This window comes from Gadus morhua, chromosome 22 (genome assembly GCF_902167405.1).
Source record: "Gadus morhua chromosome 22, gadMor3.0, whole genome shotgun sequence".
In the NCBI taxonomy this organism is placed as follows: Eukaryota; Metazoa; Chordata; class Actinopteri; order Gadiformes; family Gadidae; genus Gadus; species Gadus morhua.
In genome coordinates, this window is record NC_044069.1 from 17,806,169 (window position 1) to 17,825,116 (window position 18,948).

At 39.8% G+C, this 18,948-nt stretch overlaps 2 protein-coding genes across 2 annotated transcripts; both read right to left on the minus strand.

Annotated features, from left to right (window-relative positions):
- Positions 1-1,955: 1,955 nt before the first annotated feature.
- Positions 1,956-9,014, minus strand: LOC115535806 (toll-like receptor 13). The gene is made up of 3 exons (XM_030347314.1): positions 8,349-9,014; positions 4,307-4,424; positions 1,956-3,378 (listed from the first exon to the last, which is right to left on the minus strand). Exons 1-3 carry the CDS (start codon positions 8,941-8,943, stop codon positions 3,117-3,119), a joined length of 975 nt encoding a protein of 324 aa, XP_030203174.1. The 5' UTR covers positions 8,944-9,014; the 3' UTR covers positions 1,956-3,116.
- Positions 8,936-10,819, minus strand: LOC115535805 (toll-like receptor 13). Its single transcript, XM_030347313.1, has one exon. The coding sequence runs from the start codon at positions 10,722-10,724 to the stop codon at positions 8,955-8,957; it is 1,770 nt and encodes a 589-aa protein (XP_030203173.1). The 5' UTR covers positions 10,725-10,819; the 3' UTR covers positions 8,936-8,954.
- Positions 10,820-18,948: the final 8,129 nt, after the last annotated feature.

Sequence of the window (18,948 nt, forward strand, 5' to 3'; positions counted from 1 at the left end):
CCCGGCATCCGCAGGCGGTACACCACCTCGGACACTCTGTCGAGGATCTCCCCAGGCCCCTGCCAGTGTCTCCGCAGTTATTCCAAAAGTATTACATGGTGGAAATCCTTATTGGAAGATTTCATAGCAGCCAGTTGAAGCCAGGAAGTGAAGTTGCTGGAGGACAACTTTCTCAACGCTTTTACTTATGAAAGGTAGATTTGATATTTGACTGTAGTTGTTAGTAGTTGTTAATAATAGAGGCATCTAGGCTCCGCTTTTTTATATAATATATATAAACTATAGGCATGGACACAGTCAGAGAAAATGTATGTTCAGTACATGAGCTAAAATAAAACAACCTCTAAAATATTCTTGCATAAAATGATGTTACATTTATGTAGAACTTCAACTTGAAATATTCTTACAAGAACTTAAAGAACATAAACCAGAGAACTACGTAGAGTCAACGCCAGTTCAACTAATAAATCATGAACCAAATCTCCTTACAACTGGTGCAAGTTTGAGTGACAGGTCTGATGGCCCTTCCTCACCCCTTATTACTATTGGACAGGTGTCCATCTCCCGCCCCTTAATACTAATGCTATTGGGTCAAATCGAAACATAAGGAAAATTTGGTGGCGGTTGAGAGCCCTTGTCAATCAAATTACCAATCTAGCTAGGACCAACATTGATAGGCCAAACCTCCTGTTCCCACGTCCCAACGTCATGACATTTCTAATTGCTTCAGCTTTTATTTTGTAGCGAGAAACAAAGATGCAAAGGGAAAATGGCTTTGGCTCATTTTCTGTGAGAAACATGAATCAGAAAACATTTTCAAGGACCCCCCCCTGTATACCCCCCCATCACATTTATATTACACACAGGGTGTTCGGGTCCAGTGGACCCGGAGCTAGTTTAAGTGTGGAAATCATAGGTTCTGTGCACCCTCATTTTCCCTTTCTCCTCTGTGTGTGTGTGTGTGTATGTGTATGTGTATGTGTATGTGTGTATGTGCATGTGCATGTGCATGTGCATGTGCATGTGTATGTGTATGTGTGTGTGTGTGTGTGTGTATGTGTATGTGTGTGTGGAGAGTAAAGCAGGTGAATGGGCCATTGGTGTGAGCACCCACAGTGTGCACCCACTGTTCCCGCACAAGGTTGCAACATTGGAGCACCCAACACTATCTACACCCATATTCCCACACATTTCACCCTCTGTCTTGCGGGAACCAAGCTTGGGGATCTGACACTATAAGAAATCTCTGTCAGCGTGGTTCCATACCACAACTGATCAAGATGGCAAAGCTATTCTCTGTTCAGACTACCTTACAGTTGATATTTGAAGAGACAGAGGGTTTTGATGGTGATGCAGAGGAAACAGTTTCAGAAAGTGAGGATAACATTTCTGAAAATTCAGTCTGACACTGAGTTTGAAGAGGAGGATCAGCATCAGCCAGCTCCGAAACGTAAAAGACAAATACACAATATACATAATACATAATAATATAAAACACAATATACATTCAACCAGTGCAAAAAATACATATGCAATACACACACAGTGAGACTCTGCCCCTCATGTGTGGTATAGACTGATGTACGTATAATGGCTGTGTTCAAAGGCTTTAATGTGTTGTTCAGACAGATGTTATTGAGTATGTTTCAATTTCTAATGATGTTGATAATTTCCCAGTTATGCCTGTTTTATGATACATTTCCTTATTTTATTACATGCTAATACGAAAATAAACAAAAACGATTGGCACCTCAATTCATAAATGTGATTTAACAAAGGTAAAGGGAACAAATTTAACATATGTGTTTTTTATATTACTTGCAATTGGGTTGAAGTAACCATTTGGTGAGTATTTAATAAAAAAGTTAGATTATGTTGAATTAAAAGGCCTAAAATGCAATGGGTCCACCAGACCCAGCAGCACCTCCTGTGTAACAAAAAAAACGAACACCCTATGAGGGTATATTAACTTTTATTTAGGAAAAGTAGCCGAGTAAAAGTGAAAGATGCTAGAAATGTAAATACTAAATGTAGTCAAGTACAAATCCCCCAAAAGTAAAAAGTAAAAGTACAGCAACAAAGTATTTCTACTTTGTTACTATACACCACTGTATACATGTGTATTTAATCATGACATATGGCATAGTGATAGGATTAAGGTGTAAAAGTCTAGTGCAGCGTAACAATGATATCGAAAAAAATATCTTCTGTGTACAAGAATTTTACTTATAATTCAATTAATATTGAAGAAAAGCAGCAGTTTCAGATTCATCTTCTAAATTAGGTTAATATTGAACCTGCATTGATCCTTAATCCTACTTATCCATCATAAAACTTGATTCTTACACAAACTATTTGATTAATATAAACTTTTATCAATGGCGCTTTATACATGGCAGCCCTCTAGGGGTCAATTCACAGCAATGTGCACGGGCAAAGTCAGGCTTAGAAATACTCAACCTTTTACAGATGGTAAAGTTGCAGTCTTTGATATGTGTTTTAGAAAAGAAAAAAAGTTTAATTTCAAATTAACAATGACCATAGTTTCCCCTTTTAAGTAAGGCCTTGATACAATAATAAGTTATAGGGCTACGCAAAGAAACAAGCGATAACGTTGTTTGGTACACAGACACAAATGTCAAGGACATTTTTTGCCCACCCGATCTGGAACATATCTTGAAATGCAGGCCTTTCCATACACTTAGGGAACTTCACCCTTGTTATAGTGATGGCAGACTACATACCTTTGCATGCTAATGATTGGTTAGCACTTGAGCTAATAAACTCAACGATTGGCAAACAACAGAACTCCCACCCTGAAGGTGTCTTCATTGTCGAAGACAAACCTCAGGTCATTTTTCCCCAGATTTCATTATAAGTAGAAACGCCCAACCGCACAAATTGGAAAACATTATACAATGTTTACACCGATGTCGCAATGAATAAAAATACAAATCCACACCAAATGTACCCATTAATTAGATTAAGAAGGGGTTTTACAATACACAAAAACAAAAAAAGCTGTCAAGTGGAACAGTTTTACTTTCCCCCCATAAAGACAGACCTCGGGTGTCTGTAGTATAATCCCTCACCCCGCCCAAGCATTTCTTAGCCTTTTACTGGTCTGGTCTCTCTCCAGGGGGTCCGTCCTCCACGGTGAGCAGTATATGCTCCCCCATTGGGTGCTCCTGGGTCTCCAGGGCCTGCCGGAGCTTCTCCCAGAACAGGTTTGGGTGTGCGTCTGCGCGGGACCAGCTCAGGTAGGTTTGTCTCTTCAGGAGCCTCCTCATGCGGTAGTACGGAGACAGTTGCTGCATGGGAATGTCCTCCAGGAACACCAGGATCAGCACGTCCTTCTGCTCGTCAAACAGACGGAAGCTGGGGAAATGGAACAGGGAGAGTTGTTTTTCTTTTAATATATGTGAGCTCTTTAACCTTTAGGGGAAGGTTGGCCTGGGCTCATGCCCATATGAAGACATCATTGTACCTGGGCACCCACCCCCACCCAGCAGCACACAAACCATACCTATCTACAGGGTTGAATTGGTCCTATAGTAGAAATACTTTCTGACTGTACTCAAGTACTTTACTTGATTATGTTTTTTGACACATTTCCAACTTGCTACATTTTCTATTTCCAGTTTCCCATTGTCGGTTATGAGAAAATAACCAGGTGGCAATGTGGTGTTTTAATCGTTCAGCCCCCTAAAGTGTGGTTCTTTTTCATTACAGACGTGTTGTGGACAATTGGGTGACCTGCTCAAACAGGGTAAATGCAGGATTCTTTCCACAGACGCCTCATGCACCATGTGCAGTCACTGAGACACATTGCAAGAAAATAAGTTACAGAATTATTGTTTTGGTTACTTGTCCCATCCTTATGCACTGTATTATTGCCGTGCCATATTTTCCCTTTAAAATCTTTGTGCACGCCCAAAATCTAAATTGGGTCATGCAGAGGCTGGTGCGAAACAAGATTGGATTTCACTCACTAATAGCTGCGCATTCCTAACAAATGACACCCCAATAAAAGCTCTTAATTCTTACCTATAGAAGCTATTATTAAAGAAGTTTATATACACCAACTGGGTTTGCCGGTTGCAAACTTTTGGCTCAGTGGTAATAGCGTTATACCACGTCTGTAAGATGTACCGACACAAATGTGTAAATTAGGCTTTGGTCCGTTGCACTTTACAGTTTGAGGGAAGATGTATGAGGGTTGTACAATATGACCACAAGTACACATGTGAACCAGATTTAAAGAACAACCATATTCTGGTGATGCATGTAAACTCTGGGATCTTACCTGGCAACCTGGATCTCTCTGGAGCACCATTCACTCTCCAGGTAATCGCGACTGACCACACAGATGGTCTTCCGGCTGCCATAGATGGCGTCTGTAATGTTTTCCATGATCGGTTTACCTGAAAAGCATCGGTCAGTGAAAATAAATTCAAATAATATTTTAAGTACACTTCTCTGTGCTTTCTCTGTGTCAACTCTCTCACTAGACAAACTGATCCTAGTTGTTTATAATAAAACCAGATTGCATTCATGTTATGAGGGAGTTTTAATTGATTTTGCATCTCTGAGAGTTTTCTTGTCTGTTTAATTTGTGTGGCCCTTCCTCTGTTTTTTAGCTTGTCAGTTGTGCCTCTCATGCGGTCGCCTCTGTATGACGCCATTCCATGGTGAGTCTCAAACACAACATCAACTGTTGTGTAAAACAGCCATTTCCATTTATTCGATATTATAAGTATTTCTTTGACATGTTTGGTAGTCTTAATGCTAAACTCTTTGAAATGTTCTTGCATTAACATTGAGCTAAAGATATACCTATGTTATTGTTTTTCATGTAAATAAGGCAAAATGTGCTATTTATAATATTTATCTGTACAATTCATAATATTCTGTATATCAAAGATTTATTTTTGATTTACTGAATATTATCTTATTTTGCAACTTACCATTGCTTATAGCTTTCTAGTTTTATATTGCAGGGATGTATGTTCTTGCCTAATTACCTGTGACAAGTTTAAGAGACAGACAAAAACCATTGATTCACAAAATATAAAACCCACTAAGAAACTAAGCTAATGCAGAAACTGGTGCTGTTAATGCAAACAAAAAAAATAAGGATTCTCTGTATTGTGACTCTAGTCACTATGTGACTCTATATGATTATTAGGGGTCAGAGCAGTAAAGCTGCTTGGTCCCCTATTGTTTCTTACCCATACACCCAAATGTGTGGGTGCTGCACCCAAAGATGGCGCTATTGTAAAAAATCATGAATTAGGTTTATTTCTCCTCACAAGATTGACCTGGACTCAAAATTCTTTCAGAATATTAATCTCTAGAATCAGATGCATTTATAGAACCCCGGTTGCTATGCCCTAAAACGGTTTACTTTTCCCACATTTGCATATTAAAGCTAAACATGATAAATAGATTTACAGGATACCAAAAAAAATCGAAAATCGCCACATCTTAAGACCAAGCCTCACAAAAATCATCGAACCAAATTGTTTTATTTAGTTCCATTTGAGAAATATTGGCCAATAAAGTTGGAGCAGTTAGCCTATTTTTCTTATATGACCATTTTGTTATTGTATAAAAAACATACGGCTGTTATTAGGTGGATACCAATACCCCCCACTACCCATTAACCCAAATTGTGGTACTGCACCCAGATGTAAGGCTATTTAAAAAAAAATATGAACTAGCCTTATTTCTCCTTACCAGATTGACCTGGACTCAAAATGTCATCATATTAATCTCTCAAATCAGAAGCATCTTTTCACCCTGGTCTTCGGCTAAAATTTTTTTTTATTCTCCCACAATTTCATAGAAAATTCAAACATCCACAGTCTCAACCCATTTTGCCTATATGACCGTTTTGTTATTGTCTAACTACCATACGGCTATTATTAGCAGGATACCATTAACAGTGCACATTTTCGGATCTGTGCTCTTTTAAGAAAGCCCTTAATTATCTTGTGAAATGTGTGCTTATCAATAGACATTTTCAGCATGTGAATGAGGCTTCATGCAGTTCAGGATTGTCAGTGGCTCAACAAGATAATGCCTTGTACTGGTGTTGAGAGTTTGAATCCATTCTGAACAAGCTGAACATGACATTCTCTCATTGCCACTCAAACACAACATTGAACAGCACCTGAAATTCGTCAGGCAATCAACATTCTGACTCATTCGTTTCTAAGAATCGGTCTGCCAAGACACAGTATGGCATTAGGGGAACTTCTTCGTTAAAGGGGACCTATTATGCTTTTTCGACTTTTATGACCTATAAACGTTGTTATAATGATTGATAGTCATGTTTAACCATACACAAAAAACGATGTAGATTTTCGGGAAACTCTTCCTCGCATCTGGGCGCTTTCAGCATTCTCTGTCAACGCTCGGTTTCGTCCTTCTCGGCCCCCTCGCCTCCCTCCTGCCAACCCCACTCCGTTGTGATTGGTTACCTTCCTTGAAGCGCGCGCGCGGGCAGATTTGACCAGGCATATGGGGGCGCGGCAGGAGTGCCTCTACGTAGATGATTTCCCGGAAATGTGAACAAATGATTCGCCAACGTTGTTCCGAGTGTTTAGCGCTCTGCACAGCCACCCCAGACTGTCAGGAGGGAATACGTCGAAATGCATGTACGTCATTATTTGACACTCTAGTATGGTTAAACATGACTATCAATCATTATAACAACGTTTATAGGTCATAAAAGACGAAAAAGCATAATAGGTCCCCTTTAACCATTTTTCTTTCATAATTAACTATGTCATAATTATATTTCTGCCGTTAATTTCAAATATTTTTCAGGTATTTTTTTTCAGGCTTTTAAGAAAGCCCTTAATTCACTTGAGAAATGTGTGCTTGGAGGTTTCTGGATGTTGTATGCTTATTAATAGACACTTTGAATATGTGAATGAGGCTGCAGTTCAGGTTTATCAGTGGTTCAATAGGATAATGCTGGTGATCCTTAGGTTGAGTGTTTGAATCCCGATTATAGCATAATGAACAAGCTGAACATGACATTTGGGCATTGCTTTGCAGCTCACCTGAAAGCCGAGGCACAGTATTGCATTCAGTGGAACATCTTCATCAACATCTTTCCTCCATAATTATTTGTCATATTTATATACCTTCTATTAGTGTGTTCTTGACTTTTAATTTTGCTTGGACCCCGTAAAACACCGCTTGCGGTTATATTTTCTTTTGAAACTGCTCCTGCAAGGAGCTTTACCAATTATACAAATAGTTAAAACCAAGGGGGTAGGAACCGGGGGGGACAGAGGGGAAGTGTCCCCTCCAATATTGGAGACAGGTGCATTTGTCCCATCTAAAAATTATACCGGGGGGAGAAAAATATTTTATTTTGAAAGCGCAACACAGCGTCTTGTCACCGCTTCTCATTCTAAAAACTGGATGATTGAGCCTGCAATTAAAGAATTGATTTGATATTTATCAGTTCATTACTGACATTCAAAATGTGTTCTCCTTTACATTTGCAAATGTATCTTTCAAACCATTAAAGGATCTGTCAGGTTTCCGATATGTGTCCCCCCCAATGTTAAACTCATTCCTACGCCCCTGGTTAAAATACACCATGTCGCAAACGCTCAAACTTAATTCAATAATCTGTGCGTTGTGCACATTCAAACTAAATCTGTTGAAATGTAACGCTCTATTGAGCGCCACATTAGATCATTTATCTACATGCAGAACAGGAAGGATATAATCAGTGGGCAATAGACAAGAGTCAAAGCCAAGATTTATTGATTCAAAGCCAAGATTGAAAAATATATATTTTTAAATGTATGCATGAGATGCAGAAAGGCAAGCATTTAAGGATGAAGAACTGGAGGAAAAGAGAGTGGAAGTAGGGTTGGGTAGGGTTTGGTTAGGGTTAATTTGTGTTTAGAGTTATCTTTTTATTTGAAGGACCAGTCAATTTCCTAGTCAACCACCAATGCAATTCCCTGGTCCTTCCTATGTTGTAATTTCATTTTTTAATTTGATCAGTTTTGTTGATGTGGTTTCATTTACTCAAGCATAATACACATTTTTCATGTCAAATGGTCATAAACAAAGTACATTTTTTTGTTTTCTGTTACATAACGTATCACAGACTCTGATTGCCTTTACTGTACACGGACCATTCCGTGTACAGTAAAGGCACCAACCGAAGGCTCATTTTGAGTCAGGAAAAAATCTCCTACCATGTTTATGATCATCTAATAACATATCCACTGGCAAGTACGATGTATGAAAAAGTGTAGGCGAGCATGTATGCTAATGGAGGTGCAGAGGATGTTCAGGGTAGGGCTCCTCACCTGGCTGGAAGTCTCGGTGGTGCAGACACAGTCTCCAGCCCTGCTCGTCCTCCAGCTTGGGCAGCAGCTCCCCCAGCACCCAGCCTTCATCGTTTGTGTTGTAGGAGACGAAGGCGTCGTACTGATGAGCACGCTTGTCCTTGTTCTTTGAGTTGTAAAGGAAGGCCAGCATGAGGTAGTACGCGTAGACCAGATGCCATTGTAGAAAATGGTGGGTGAAGGAGACTGCTAAGGTCATGATGACCGCGCATGCCGTTGAAATATAACAGATGAAGTCTGTGTCTACTGTACAAGAACTGAAGTCAATCTGCAACATTTCTCTACCTTTAAGGTTTGGAGGGTAGCTGCATTCAAAGTTGTATGCATCAAACACTTGTGTTTGCTTGTTGGTGATTACCCATTGGTGGAACCACGCGTTGTCACAGTTACAGGTGAAGCTATTACCCTGCATATTCAGGTAAGTAAGTGCCGACAGAGACAGCATCACTGGCTCTCTAATCACAGAAAAGGTATTATACGCCACATGCAACACCTCCAGCTCTGTGAGGTTAGCATGGAGCAGAAAATCTAGAGACCTCAGCCTTGTCTTTGACATTTCAAGACTTTTTAGTTTTGAATTGAGCAAAACAAATTGTCGGGAATGTCTGTTAAAAAATTGTCAGACAAATAAAGCACATTCAAATTAGGAGTATAGTTGAAGGTGTGTGGGTGCACAAATTTAATATTGTTAGTTTGCATATAGAGTATTGACAGATTTGTCAGGCCTTGCAGAAAGTTTTGAGGGAAATTGGTCCGCTTATGAGATCTGATCTGATCTGAAATGTACAATGTATCTAGTTTTGAAAGCTCAGCAAATGGTGGATTCAGAATAGGCTCTACCGATGCATATTGAATGCAATTTCTACGCAAATTCAATGTCTTTAAAGCTTTCAGTTCAACAAAAGTACAGTTTGAAATTTCATTTATTTTATTTGATTCGAGATCAAGATGTGTAAGACTGGACAGTCCAAAAAAGGTCCCATCTTTAAGTTGTTGTAATTGATTCCCTTTTAATGACAAATACTGGAGGGAATTCAGAGCTCTAAATCCTCCATGAACTAGATCAGTGAGTTCATTGTTTATCAAAGAAAGAGTTTTAAGATTTGGCGTGTTTTTTTTGAAGGCGCCGTTTAATTCAATGCTGCTGTTTTGGAAAATTAATTCGTTTAAATTGACCAAATCTTTGAAAACACAATCCTGGAGGGCTACAAGAGGATTATTGTCTAGATGGAGAACTCTGAGACGTGTCATATTGGAAAAATCATCACAGCCAAGAACATTGATGTTATTGTGGCTGAGATCCAGTTTTGTGATTTGAGTTTTCCTTACAGCATTGGGGACCGATTTGAGACAGTTATTCTTTATGTTTAAAGTGTCAAGCTGCCTAAGAGATTGAAAAGAATTTTCAGAGATGTTAGTTATCTCATTCATCCCCAAGTCCAATATTTTCAGATAACTACACAAGTGCAGCATGTCTGATCTAATAACTTTGATGCCGTTATTTCGGATTTCAAAAGTGCTCAGCTTTAGGATTTTGCAGGAAACATCGATTAGGGCCTGCAGGCTGTTACTTATATTGTTTAACTGCAGATAAATCAGTGAGGAGGAGGAGTTAAATGTCTCTATTACTTCCTGCAGTCCATGTAATGAGGAGCGAACCCCACTGATATCTAGTTTATGCACGCTTCTAAGGTATGATGTGTCATTCACCTCCCAGACGATACCATTCTTTATACCATCCCTAAGGTTCAACGTTTTGAGTTTGGGAAAGATACCTGCAGTGAGCCTAAAGAACCTAAGCTCATTCTGAGACAAATCAAGTATAACAAGTTCTGTAGACTTATTTGACAGCTCCCAAGAATGAAAAGTGGAAATGTTGTTTGCTGGAATGTACAGGGTTTGTAAATGTGGTGTATGTTGTAAGATGTTTGTTAAGTGGCGCAGTTTGTTATAGCCTAGGTCCAAAATCCTAAGCTTGCTCAGAGTCTTGAAAGAGGCTGGTGCTACAGTTTGGATCTGATTGGAAGTCAGATACAATTCTTTGAGATTGACCAAGCCATCAAACATACCCTCCTGTAGCTTATAAAGGCTATTGTTCTTTAAAATTAACACCTCAAGAGAGAGTTGAACGACAAAAGTGCCAGATTCAATCTTGGAGATCCTGTTGCTTGTCAGGTCTAAGCGCAACAGATTTGGGATATTTTCCAGATCTGTTTTATTGAGTGTAGAAATGGTGTTTCCAGACAGTTCTATACTTGTGACTCTTGCTGGAATGTCCTTTGGAAATACTTTAAAACTGTTCTTCCGACAGATGACCTGTGTGTTCTGTTTGACCATGCAGTCCTTCAGCGTGTAACTAGCCGTTGGAACAACAAAACTGTTCAGAAAGAGATATAATATTCCAAATGAACAAAAACGAATTCCCCTTAACGGCATCTCAATTTTCGTTTCATTCGAACACACAAAGAAGATTGTAGATGTTAGTAATTTCCAAGACAATGGATCTCCACTCCTAGCAAGTGGATCTTTGGTTTTGTTCCTTCATTTATTTCAGTCCGAGGAATCCCTCAGGTTAAAACCGCCAATCCTAAAAGACTGTCAAACAGAGACACAAAGATACACAGACAGCGGTCATTAAAATCTGCTATCAAAATACTGGAATTGAAGCATAGCATCCTCAGGCCTACATGATGTAAACATCCTCAGTTAAACATAATCACATGGTATAAATCTTTTGTAGGAATATAATGAATTTGAATCATAGCCATAATCCTCCATAATAAAACCATAACAAAAATATATATAAAAAATCAAAGGAGAAATCCTTTTTATTTCAGGCTAAGCAGTGCTGGCCTTAAACCAATTTGAACATGAGCAGGTGATGTACCTGTTGCTCCTGTAGGGTTGCTTACATTAAGTCCTAGTTATTGTTATAGTTAGCGCCGACAGGGCAAATCGGACACCGACGCGCAGCGGAGGTGTCTTGCTTCGCCCTGAAGGGGCTTATTTTCGATAATGACCGGTGACATTCTATACATTGTCCCTTACTTATTACATGGCTACTTGCCAAAACGAAAAAATAACTTCACACGCTGTGTCTTTTTACAATTTATTACCAGAATCTGTAGTGTTGATCAGCAGAGAAATACTGTGCCATAGGCGTTAACGTCGCTTAGCAACCGAGTACGCTGGGGTTGACAAGTTACCGGACTACTTGCGGAGTGATACGAAAGACGTCATTAGAGGCAAAAAGTCCCTTATTCTCCTTGGCAGCGGTCAAATACACTTAGCAACGGTGAATTATCAAATATAATTCACCGCCGGAAGTTGTGAAGGGCCCATGCAAGTGAACGGAGCGTTCCACGGTATTGAGAAGACCCGTGTAATATCTTTCAGAGTAGAACATTCTCTACTTCTGTAACCAACATTCCAGCTAGTTTAGCATCGGCTGTAAATGACCGCCAGCCAATCGGAATGAAGATGTCTCTCGCCGTCGTTGTTCCCTGGAAACACACATGAGAAAGTTCCTATTTCCTACCAAACAATTTTGTTCCTTCAACATGGTGCGCGAAAGAATAATTGCTGGTGTTGCAGGCCATCGTATATTGAACGACGCAAGCATGTTCATTTACAGGGACATGAATAAAAAGGCAAAGGCGTGCAATGTTATGGCCAAAGAAGTTGAGTTGTTAAAATGTCCCGGTTTCCACCAACCACTATGAAATGTCCCCTTTTGTCCGCGATTACATAGCCAACATGACTCTTATTATATAGAATATCTATATTTTTAGAAATTAATTTGAGTGCCAGAATGCTCATTTCACAGCGGGAACGCACGCTTATTTATAGCGGGAATTCAATTAATTTTCTCTCCATACTACTGATCTAAGCAATTGCAGGTAGGCTACATAGGGTGAACAGATGTCTCGATTTTCAACCCGGTATCACGCCAAGGCGTGAAATAGATACGTTGGTCCACATCGCAAGGCGTGTTCAGGGTCACGCTTTGCCTGACCAAAGCGTGAGGAGTACACGCTTTCTTCTCCATTCTAAATGAATGGAGGAATAGCACCAACAGGGGGCGAGACCTTCTCATAGCATTTGGTGAAATTGTTACGTAGCCTATATTAATCTTTATTATCTGAATGGGAAATGCAATATTTTAGGACAGATACACCATGATTAAACGTGTTTCTAATAACATTTCTAGCGAGAAATATACCTTTGCCTTGCATAATCTCCAGTAGCCTAAGTGAATGTGTATGATCTTTATTAATCGTTATTATCTGAATGGGAATGCAATATTTTAGGACCGATTCACCGTTAAACGTGTTTCTAATAACATTTCTAGTGAGAAATATACTTATTACTTGCATAATCTTCAGTCAGTGATTGTGTCTGATCTTTAGTTTTATAGTTAATAGGAAGATCTTGTCGGCTCTCTCGCATGTTTCAACGCAACAGGTTGCTAGGGAGGCTGCTTTCGCTAAACTAGCAGCACACGTGTTTCCTGCGTTTTTGTTATTAAACCGTTACTTTATGTAACTTTTAATGATATCATCTTGTTAGAAACACGTATATCTGAGAGCCAACCCAGTCGCCAAAAGCATATGTTGACAGTGTACGTTTTCGTGAACACTGGATTACGTTGCATTTCTATGAAGGTATTTTTGTAGCAAAAGTCTCAAGCATGCGTACACTAAAGTCACAAATGCGTAACAGTAAAGTCACAAATGCGTAACTAAAGTCACAAATGCGTAACAGTAAAGTCACAAATGCGTAACTACAGTCACAAATGCGTAACTAAAGTCACAAATGTGTAACTAAAGTCACAAATGCGTAACTAAAGTCACAAATGCGTAACTAAAGTCACAAATGTGTAACAGTAAAGTTGAAGTCGTAAATATTTATTCTACCATTGTCAACACGAAATAGGGGCTACGAGTTCACAAATCCTTTGTTACGGGTGCACGTCCATCGATACGACTGCACGAATCTGCTGCTACTCTTGTGAACACAAACTCTTTTTCTTGTGGGTACGACTCTCTTTTTCCTGTGAGTACTTTTGCTACACGCCTAGGTGGTATATGTGTAGCAAAAGTCATTCGTATGACGTAGAGCGTCCGTGGGCGGGACAAAATTGCATAAACCAATGAAAGTCGCCGGCAGGGGATGCACTTTTCAAACTACACTGGGACCAGTCCAAGATTCCACCTCTCTCATTTCTGGAATCTTGACAAGTTCACAGAAGAGAAGACGGCATCCTACACGTCAAAGGTGGGTATCTTAAATTATGTTAAATTTCAGTTCAACTGAATTCCCCCCAAAGTAGGCTATTGCATTAACATGCCGCCAGTGTCATTCAATGATTATAATGGTCGCCATAATATATAATAATATGTTCAGAAATGTCTCGGATCGGCCTACTGCACCGCCTTTGTGAATTTAATTCCCCCCCCCCCCCCCCCCCATCTTTCGAAAAAAGGTTTAAATCCCATATTCATACATTTAAATTTTAACTGGCTGACTAGGAAACTATATGAGATAATACAGGGGAAAATCAAAAATAAATACACAATAACACTTAGTTTCACTGAGTTCCAACAAAATGTAGCATAGAGCGCTCCCTACTTTATTGATTACCAATGGGTGAGACTGTAGCGAATGAGGCGCGATAAGAAGTGTGAAGTTGCCCCCATCCCCAAAATAATTCGAAAATAGGTGGAAGCGTGTGTGCTAGTTTTTGCTGGCAAATTAAACGTTTGTGCTCAAACCATTCTGGAGATATTTAGCATGTAATATCTCCACGTAAACCGATTTGGTTTTTAAGATAGGCCTATACACCTTAGTCCGACAAAAATTGGACCGAATCGGGTTTCTCATAGTCGGATTAAGACCCCTAGTTTATTCAATTGATGTTGCATTAACCGTGTTTCAATCGGATTGGAATTCGATTTTGCGTTCGGGGTAGGCCCGAGACCGGGGCCTACCCAGGGGGCCCGGGGCCGTGAGCCTTAAGTAGCCGATAGTCGTGTTTGCGCCGTCATAAAACGAGAAACGGCGATTTATTAAAAAAAGGTGGCGAAGAAGATGATGGAAGCCGGTGTCGTGCCAATGTAATTACCATGTAGTTAAAATGTACCCGATAAGAAGAGTATCCCCGGAAGCGGGATGCATGCATCGAGTGCATGCGCGCTTCGATTTCACCCCGTTCACCCAAGACTAAAAAGGCTAAAATAAAAGTAGATGTTTTTCTAAATGTTGGTCATCAACGAGTAGAATGAATGAATGAACGAATGTTGAATATGGGATTTAAACTAGTTTTCGAAAGATGGGGGGGGGGGGGGGGGGAATTAAATTCACAAAGGCGGTGCAGTAGGCCGATCCGAGACATTTCTGAACATATTTATATATTATGGCGACCATTATAATACATTGAATGACACTGGCGGCATGTTAATGCAATAGCCTACTTTGGGGGGAATTCAGTTGAACTGAAATTTAACATAATTTAAGATACCCACCTTTGACGTGTAGGATGCCGTCTTCTCTTCTGTGAACTTGTCAAGATTCCAGAAATGAAGAGGTGGAATCTTGGACTGGTCCCAGTGTAGTTTGAAAAGTGCATCCCCTGCCGGCGACTTTCATTGGTTTATGCAATTTTGTCCCGCCCACGCACGCTCTACGTCATACGAATGACTTTTGCTACACATATACCACCTAGGCGTGTAGCAAAAGTACTCACAGGAAAAAGAGTCGTACCCACAGAAAAAGAGTCGTGTTCACAAGAGTAGCAGCAGATTCGTGCAGTCGTATCGATGGACGTGCACCCGTAACAAAGGATTTGTGAACTCGTAGCCCCTATTTCGTGTTGACAATGGTAGAATAAATATTTACGACTTCAACTTTACTGTTACACATTTGTGACTTTAGTTACGCATTTGTGACTTTAGTTACGCATTTGTGACTTTAGGTACGCATTTGTGACTTTACTGTTACGCATTTGTGACTTTAGTTACACATTTGTGACTTTAGTTACGCATTTGTGACTGTAGTTACGCATTTGTGACTTTACTGTTACGCATTTGTGACTTTAGTTACGCATTTGTGACTTTACTGTTACGCATTTGTGACTTTAGTTACGCATTTGTGACTTTAGTGTACGCATGCTTGAGACTTTTGGTACAATAATACCTTCATACATTTCAACATAAAATAGCGTTTTATGCACCCACACACACACACACACACACACACACACACACACACACACACACACACACACACACCACACACACACACACACCACACACACACACACAAACAATGCATTTCACTGCTAAAACTATGGGGTCAGAACAGTCTCATTAATAATGAATGCACAGAGAAGGATTCACAAATGTATTTTGTGATTTATATATAAATTACTCTCTTCCCACAAATACATTTCAATGCACACATAAATGGATATCGGTATGTATAAATGTAAAATAAATCCATAAACAAAAATAAGTTTCACAAACACCTTTCTAATCCACACACAAATGTACCTTGTTTTAAATAAATGTAATATAAATCCATAAATATATTAATTAAAAAAATATTTGCAATTTTCATCACAATGTATTTGGATGTTGTAACATTTATATACAAACTGTTAAACTTGTATTTACAAGACGTTTTTCATTTGTGAACTTACTTGCATTTGTGTGGGAACTGGTCTGTATTTATGTGTGGATTTTTGAGACTCTCCTGACGTCGCTAGACTCACAAATGCATTTTTTTCAACAAGGAAGTCTCTGTAGCCAATCAAATGCCTCCCTCGTTTTCAGTCAGCAGTCAACCACATGACTGCTGTGACTGGGTTTTTACGTCGGTGCCGTTTACTACTTTAACTGCACCGATAATCCCAAAACCCAGTCGAAATTAGATGGAAAAAGTGTCGTGACGCAGCATTCACTTCTTCACCACCTAGAGATTGTTATGCACGATCATTCAAAAAACCATGTTCTTTCCGATAGAGTAGACATTTGACAGAGAACCGGGAGGCTTGGAGGCTGGACTCAGAGGTCGGAACTGCAGCCATGTGATTGGCTGAAAACGAGGGAGGCATCTGATTGGCTACAGAGAGTTCCTTGTTGAAAAAAATGCATTTGTGAATCTAGCAACGTCAGGAGAGTCTCAAAAATCCACACATAAATGCAGACAGTTTCACACACAAATGCAAACAAGCTCACAAATGAAAAGCGTCTTGTAAATTCAAGTTTAACAGTTTGTACATAAATGTAACAACATCCAAATACATTTTTGAAGAAAATTGCAAATCTTTTTTAAATTAATATATTTATGGATTTATATTACCTTTATTTAAAACAAGACATATTTGTGTGTGGATCAGAAATATGTTTGTGAAACTTATTTTTGTTTGTGGATTTATTTTACATTTATACATGCCGATATCCATTTGTGTGTGCATTGAAATGTATTTGTGAGAAGAGAGTAATTTATGTATAAATCACAAAATACATTTGTGAATCCTTCTCTGTGCATTCATTAATAATGAGACTGTTCTGACTCCATATAAAACAACAAAAAAAAATTCCCCAAATATTATTACTTTGAAAACATTGGCCAAAAATGGAATATCTTTTTTATTTGGGCTGCCTCTAGGACATTTTGGGTGGATTTTGTAGGACCGTTTTTTGCAGGACCTGGCAACCCTGCGCTGTTGCCCGAGGTGCTGAAATGCTCCGGAACAGATCTGGATCCACCATGGCCAAAAGACTTGTATGAATTCATGCATTATCATTCCACTTGAACATGTGTTTTTACAGAGTGGTGGAGGGATGACATGTTTGCCAACCCGGAAGTGAGCGTCGCCCTGGGTTAGAGCTTAGATCGGGCCCAGAAAATCAAGCCCGACCCGGCCCGAGCCGACACATTAACTGTAATTATGAGCCCGAGCCCAATTTCAACCCGACAATACATATGTAACTTTGTACACATTTGTTACTAGGCCAACTCTGCTAAATATATATGCAAGGGATAATGTATAGAACGCCGGTCTTTGTCGGGAAAACAAGCCCCGACAGGGCGAACAGTACACCGACGCGCAGCGAAGGTGTCGCCATGAAGGGGCTTATTTTCGATATGACCGGCAACGTTCTATACATTATCCCGCTTATAACACGGCTACTTGCCAAAACTTCACATGGTGTGTCTTTTTACAATTTATTCGTTATCAGCATTCGTAGTGTTGATCAGCAGTGAAATAATTTGTCCGCATAATTTGTCTGAAATAATTTGTCCGCAAAAAAAAACTATCTCGAAAAGACCGGAAAAGGGGCGTGACCTCCAACAGTACAGTCAATGTACATAAGACAGAGGTTAGTTTCTAGTCCCCATTTTTTGTGGGATGGAGGTGTACATTTGTGGCTTAAGGCGTGTAGACACAGCTGGCCTGTGGCCACGTTTTTGAAGCCTGGGGTCAAAAGGTCAAAAGGAGCCGGCACCACGCCGCTAATGTGTATTACTCACATCACTTTCTGTCATTATTAAAGAGAGGCCTGATTCTCAGATATGCATGTTGGATGGCTAGGGTGTAGGTCTTGGAAGAACTTCAGGCCAAAATCTTACATGCGAGCCGCTGGGAGTTGAAAACGAGTTGAAAACCCCATGCGTCGAAAAAAGAAGCAAAGGGTACCCTTTTGCGTCAGAAACTGAAGCCAAAGTCACTGACCGTTCGTCAAAAATCGACAAGTTTAACGGTGAATCGGTCATATAATAAAGATCATACACATTCACTAACTGGAGATTATGCAAGGAAAAAGTATATTTCTCGCTAGAAAAGTTATTAGAAACACGTTTAATGGTGTATCTGTTCTAAAATATTGCATTTCCCATTCAGATAATAAAGATTAATATAGGCTTCGTAACAATTTCACCAAATGCTAGGAGAACGTTTTGCCCCCTGTTGGTGCTATTCCTCCATTCATTTAGAATGGAGAAGAAAGCGTGTACTCCTCCCGCTTTGGTCAGGCAAAGCTTGACACTGAACACGCCTCGCGATGTGGACCAACGTATCTATTTCAGTCCCGATTTTTGATTTGCGTGTCCCGAGCTCAAATGTCCCGGTTTCCACCAACCACTATGAAACTTCCCCTTTTTGTCTCCGATTACATAGCCAACCTGGTCTTATAATAGCCAGATAACTCAAAAACACATAGAAAGAATAAAGCATCCAGCATATGATTTCAACAATGTATGAAACAGGAATGGTCGCACAGAGGAATGCTGATGGAAACCAGCGGACGAGCGCTGGGCGGAGACGTTCACGCATTTCAGAAGCAGGGAGATACCGCACAAAAATCTATTTCTAATTTGTCAGTTTGTCGTGTGTCTGCCTGGCACAAATGCTCCCGTTGAGCAGATATTTTCCATAATAAACAATACTACACACACACACACATACACACACACACATACATACACACACATAAGCACACACACACACACACACACACACACACACACACACACACACACACACACACACACACAC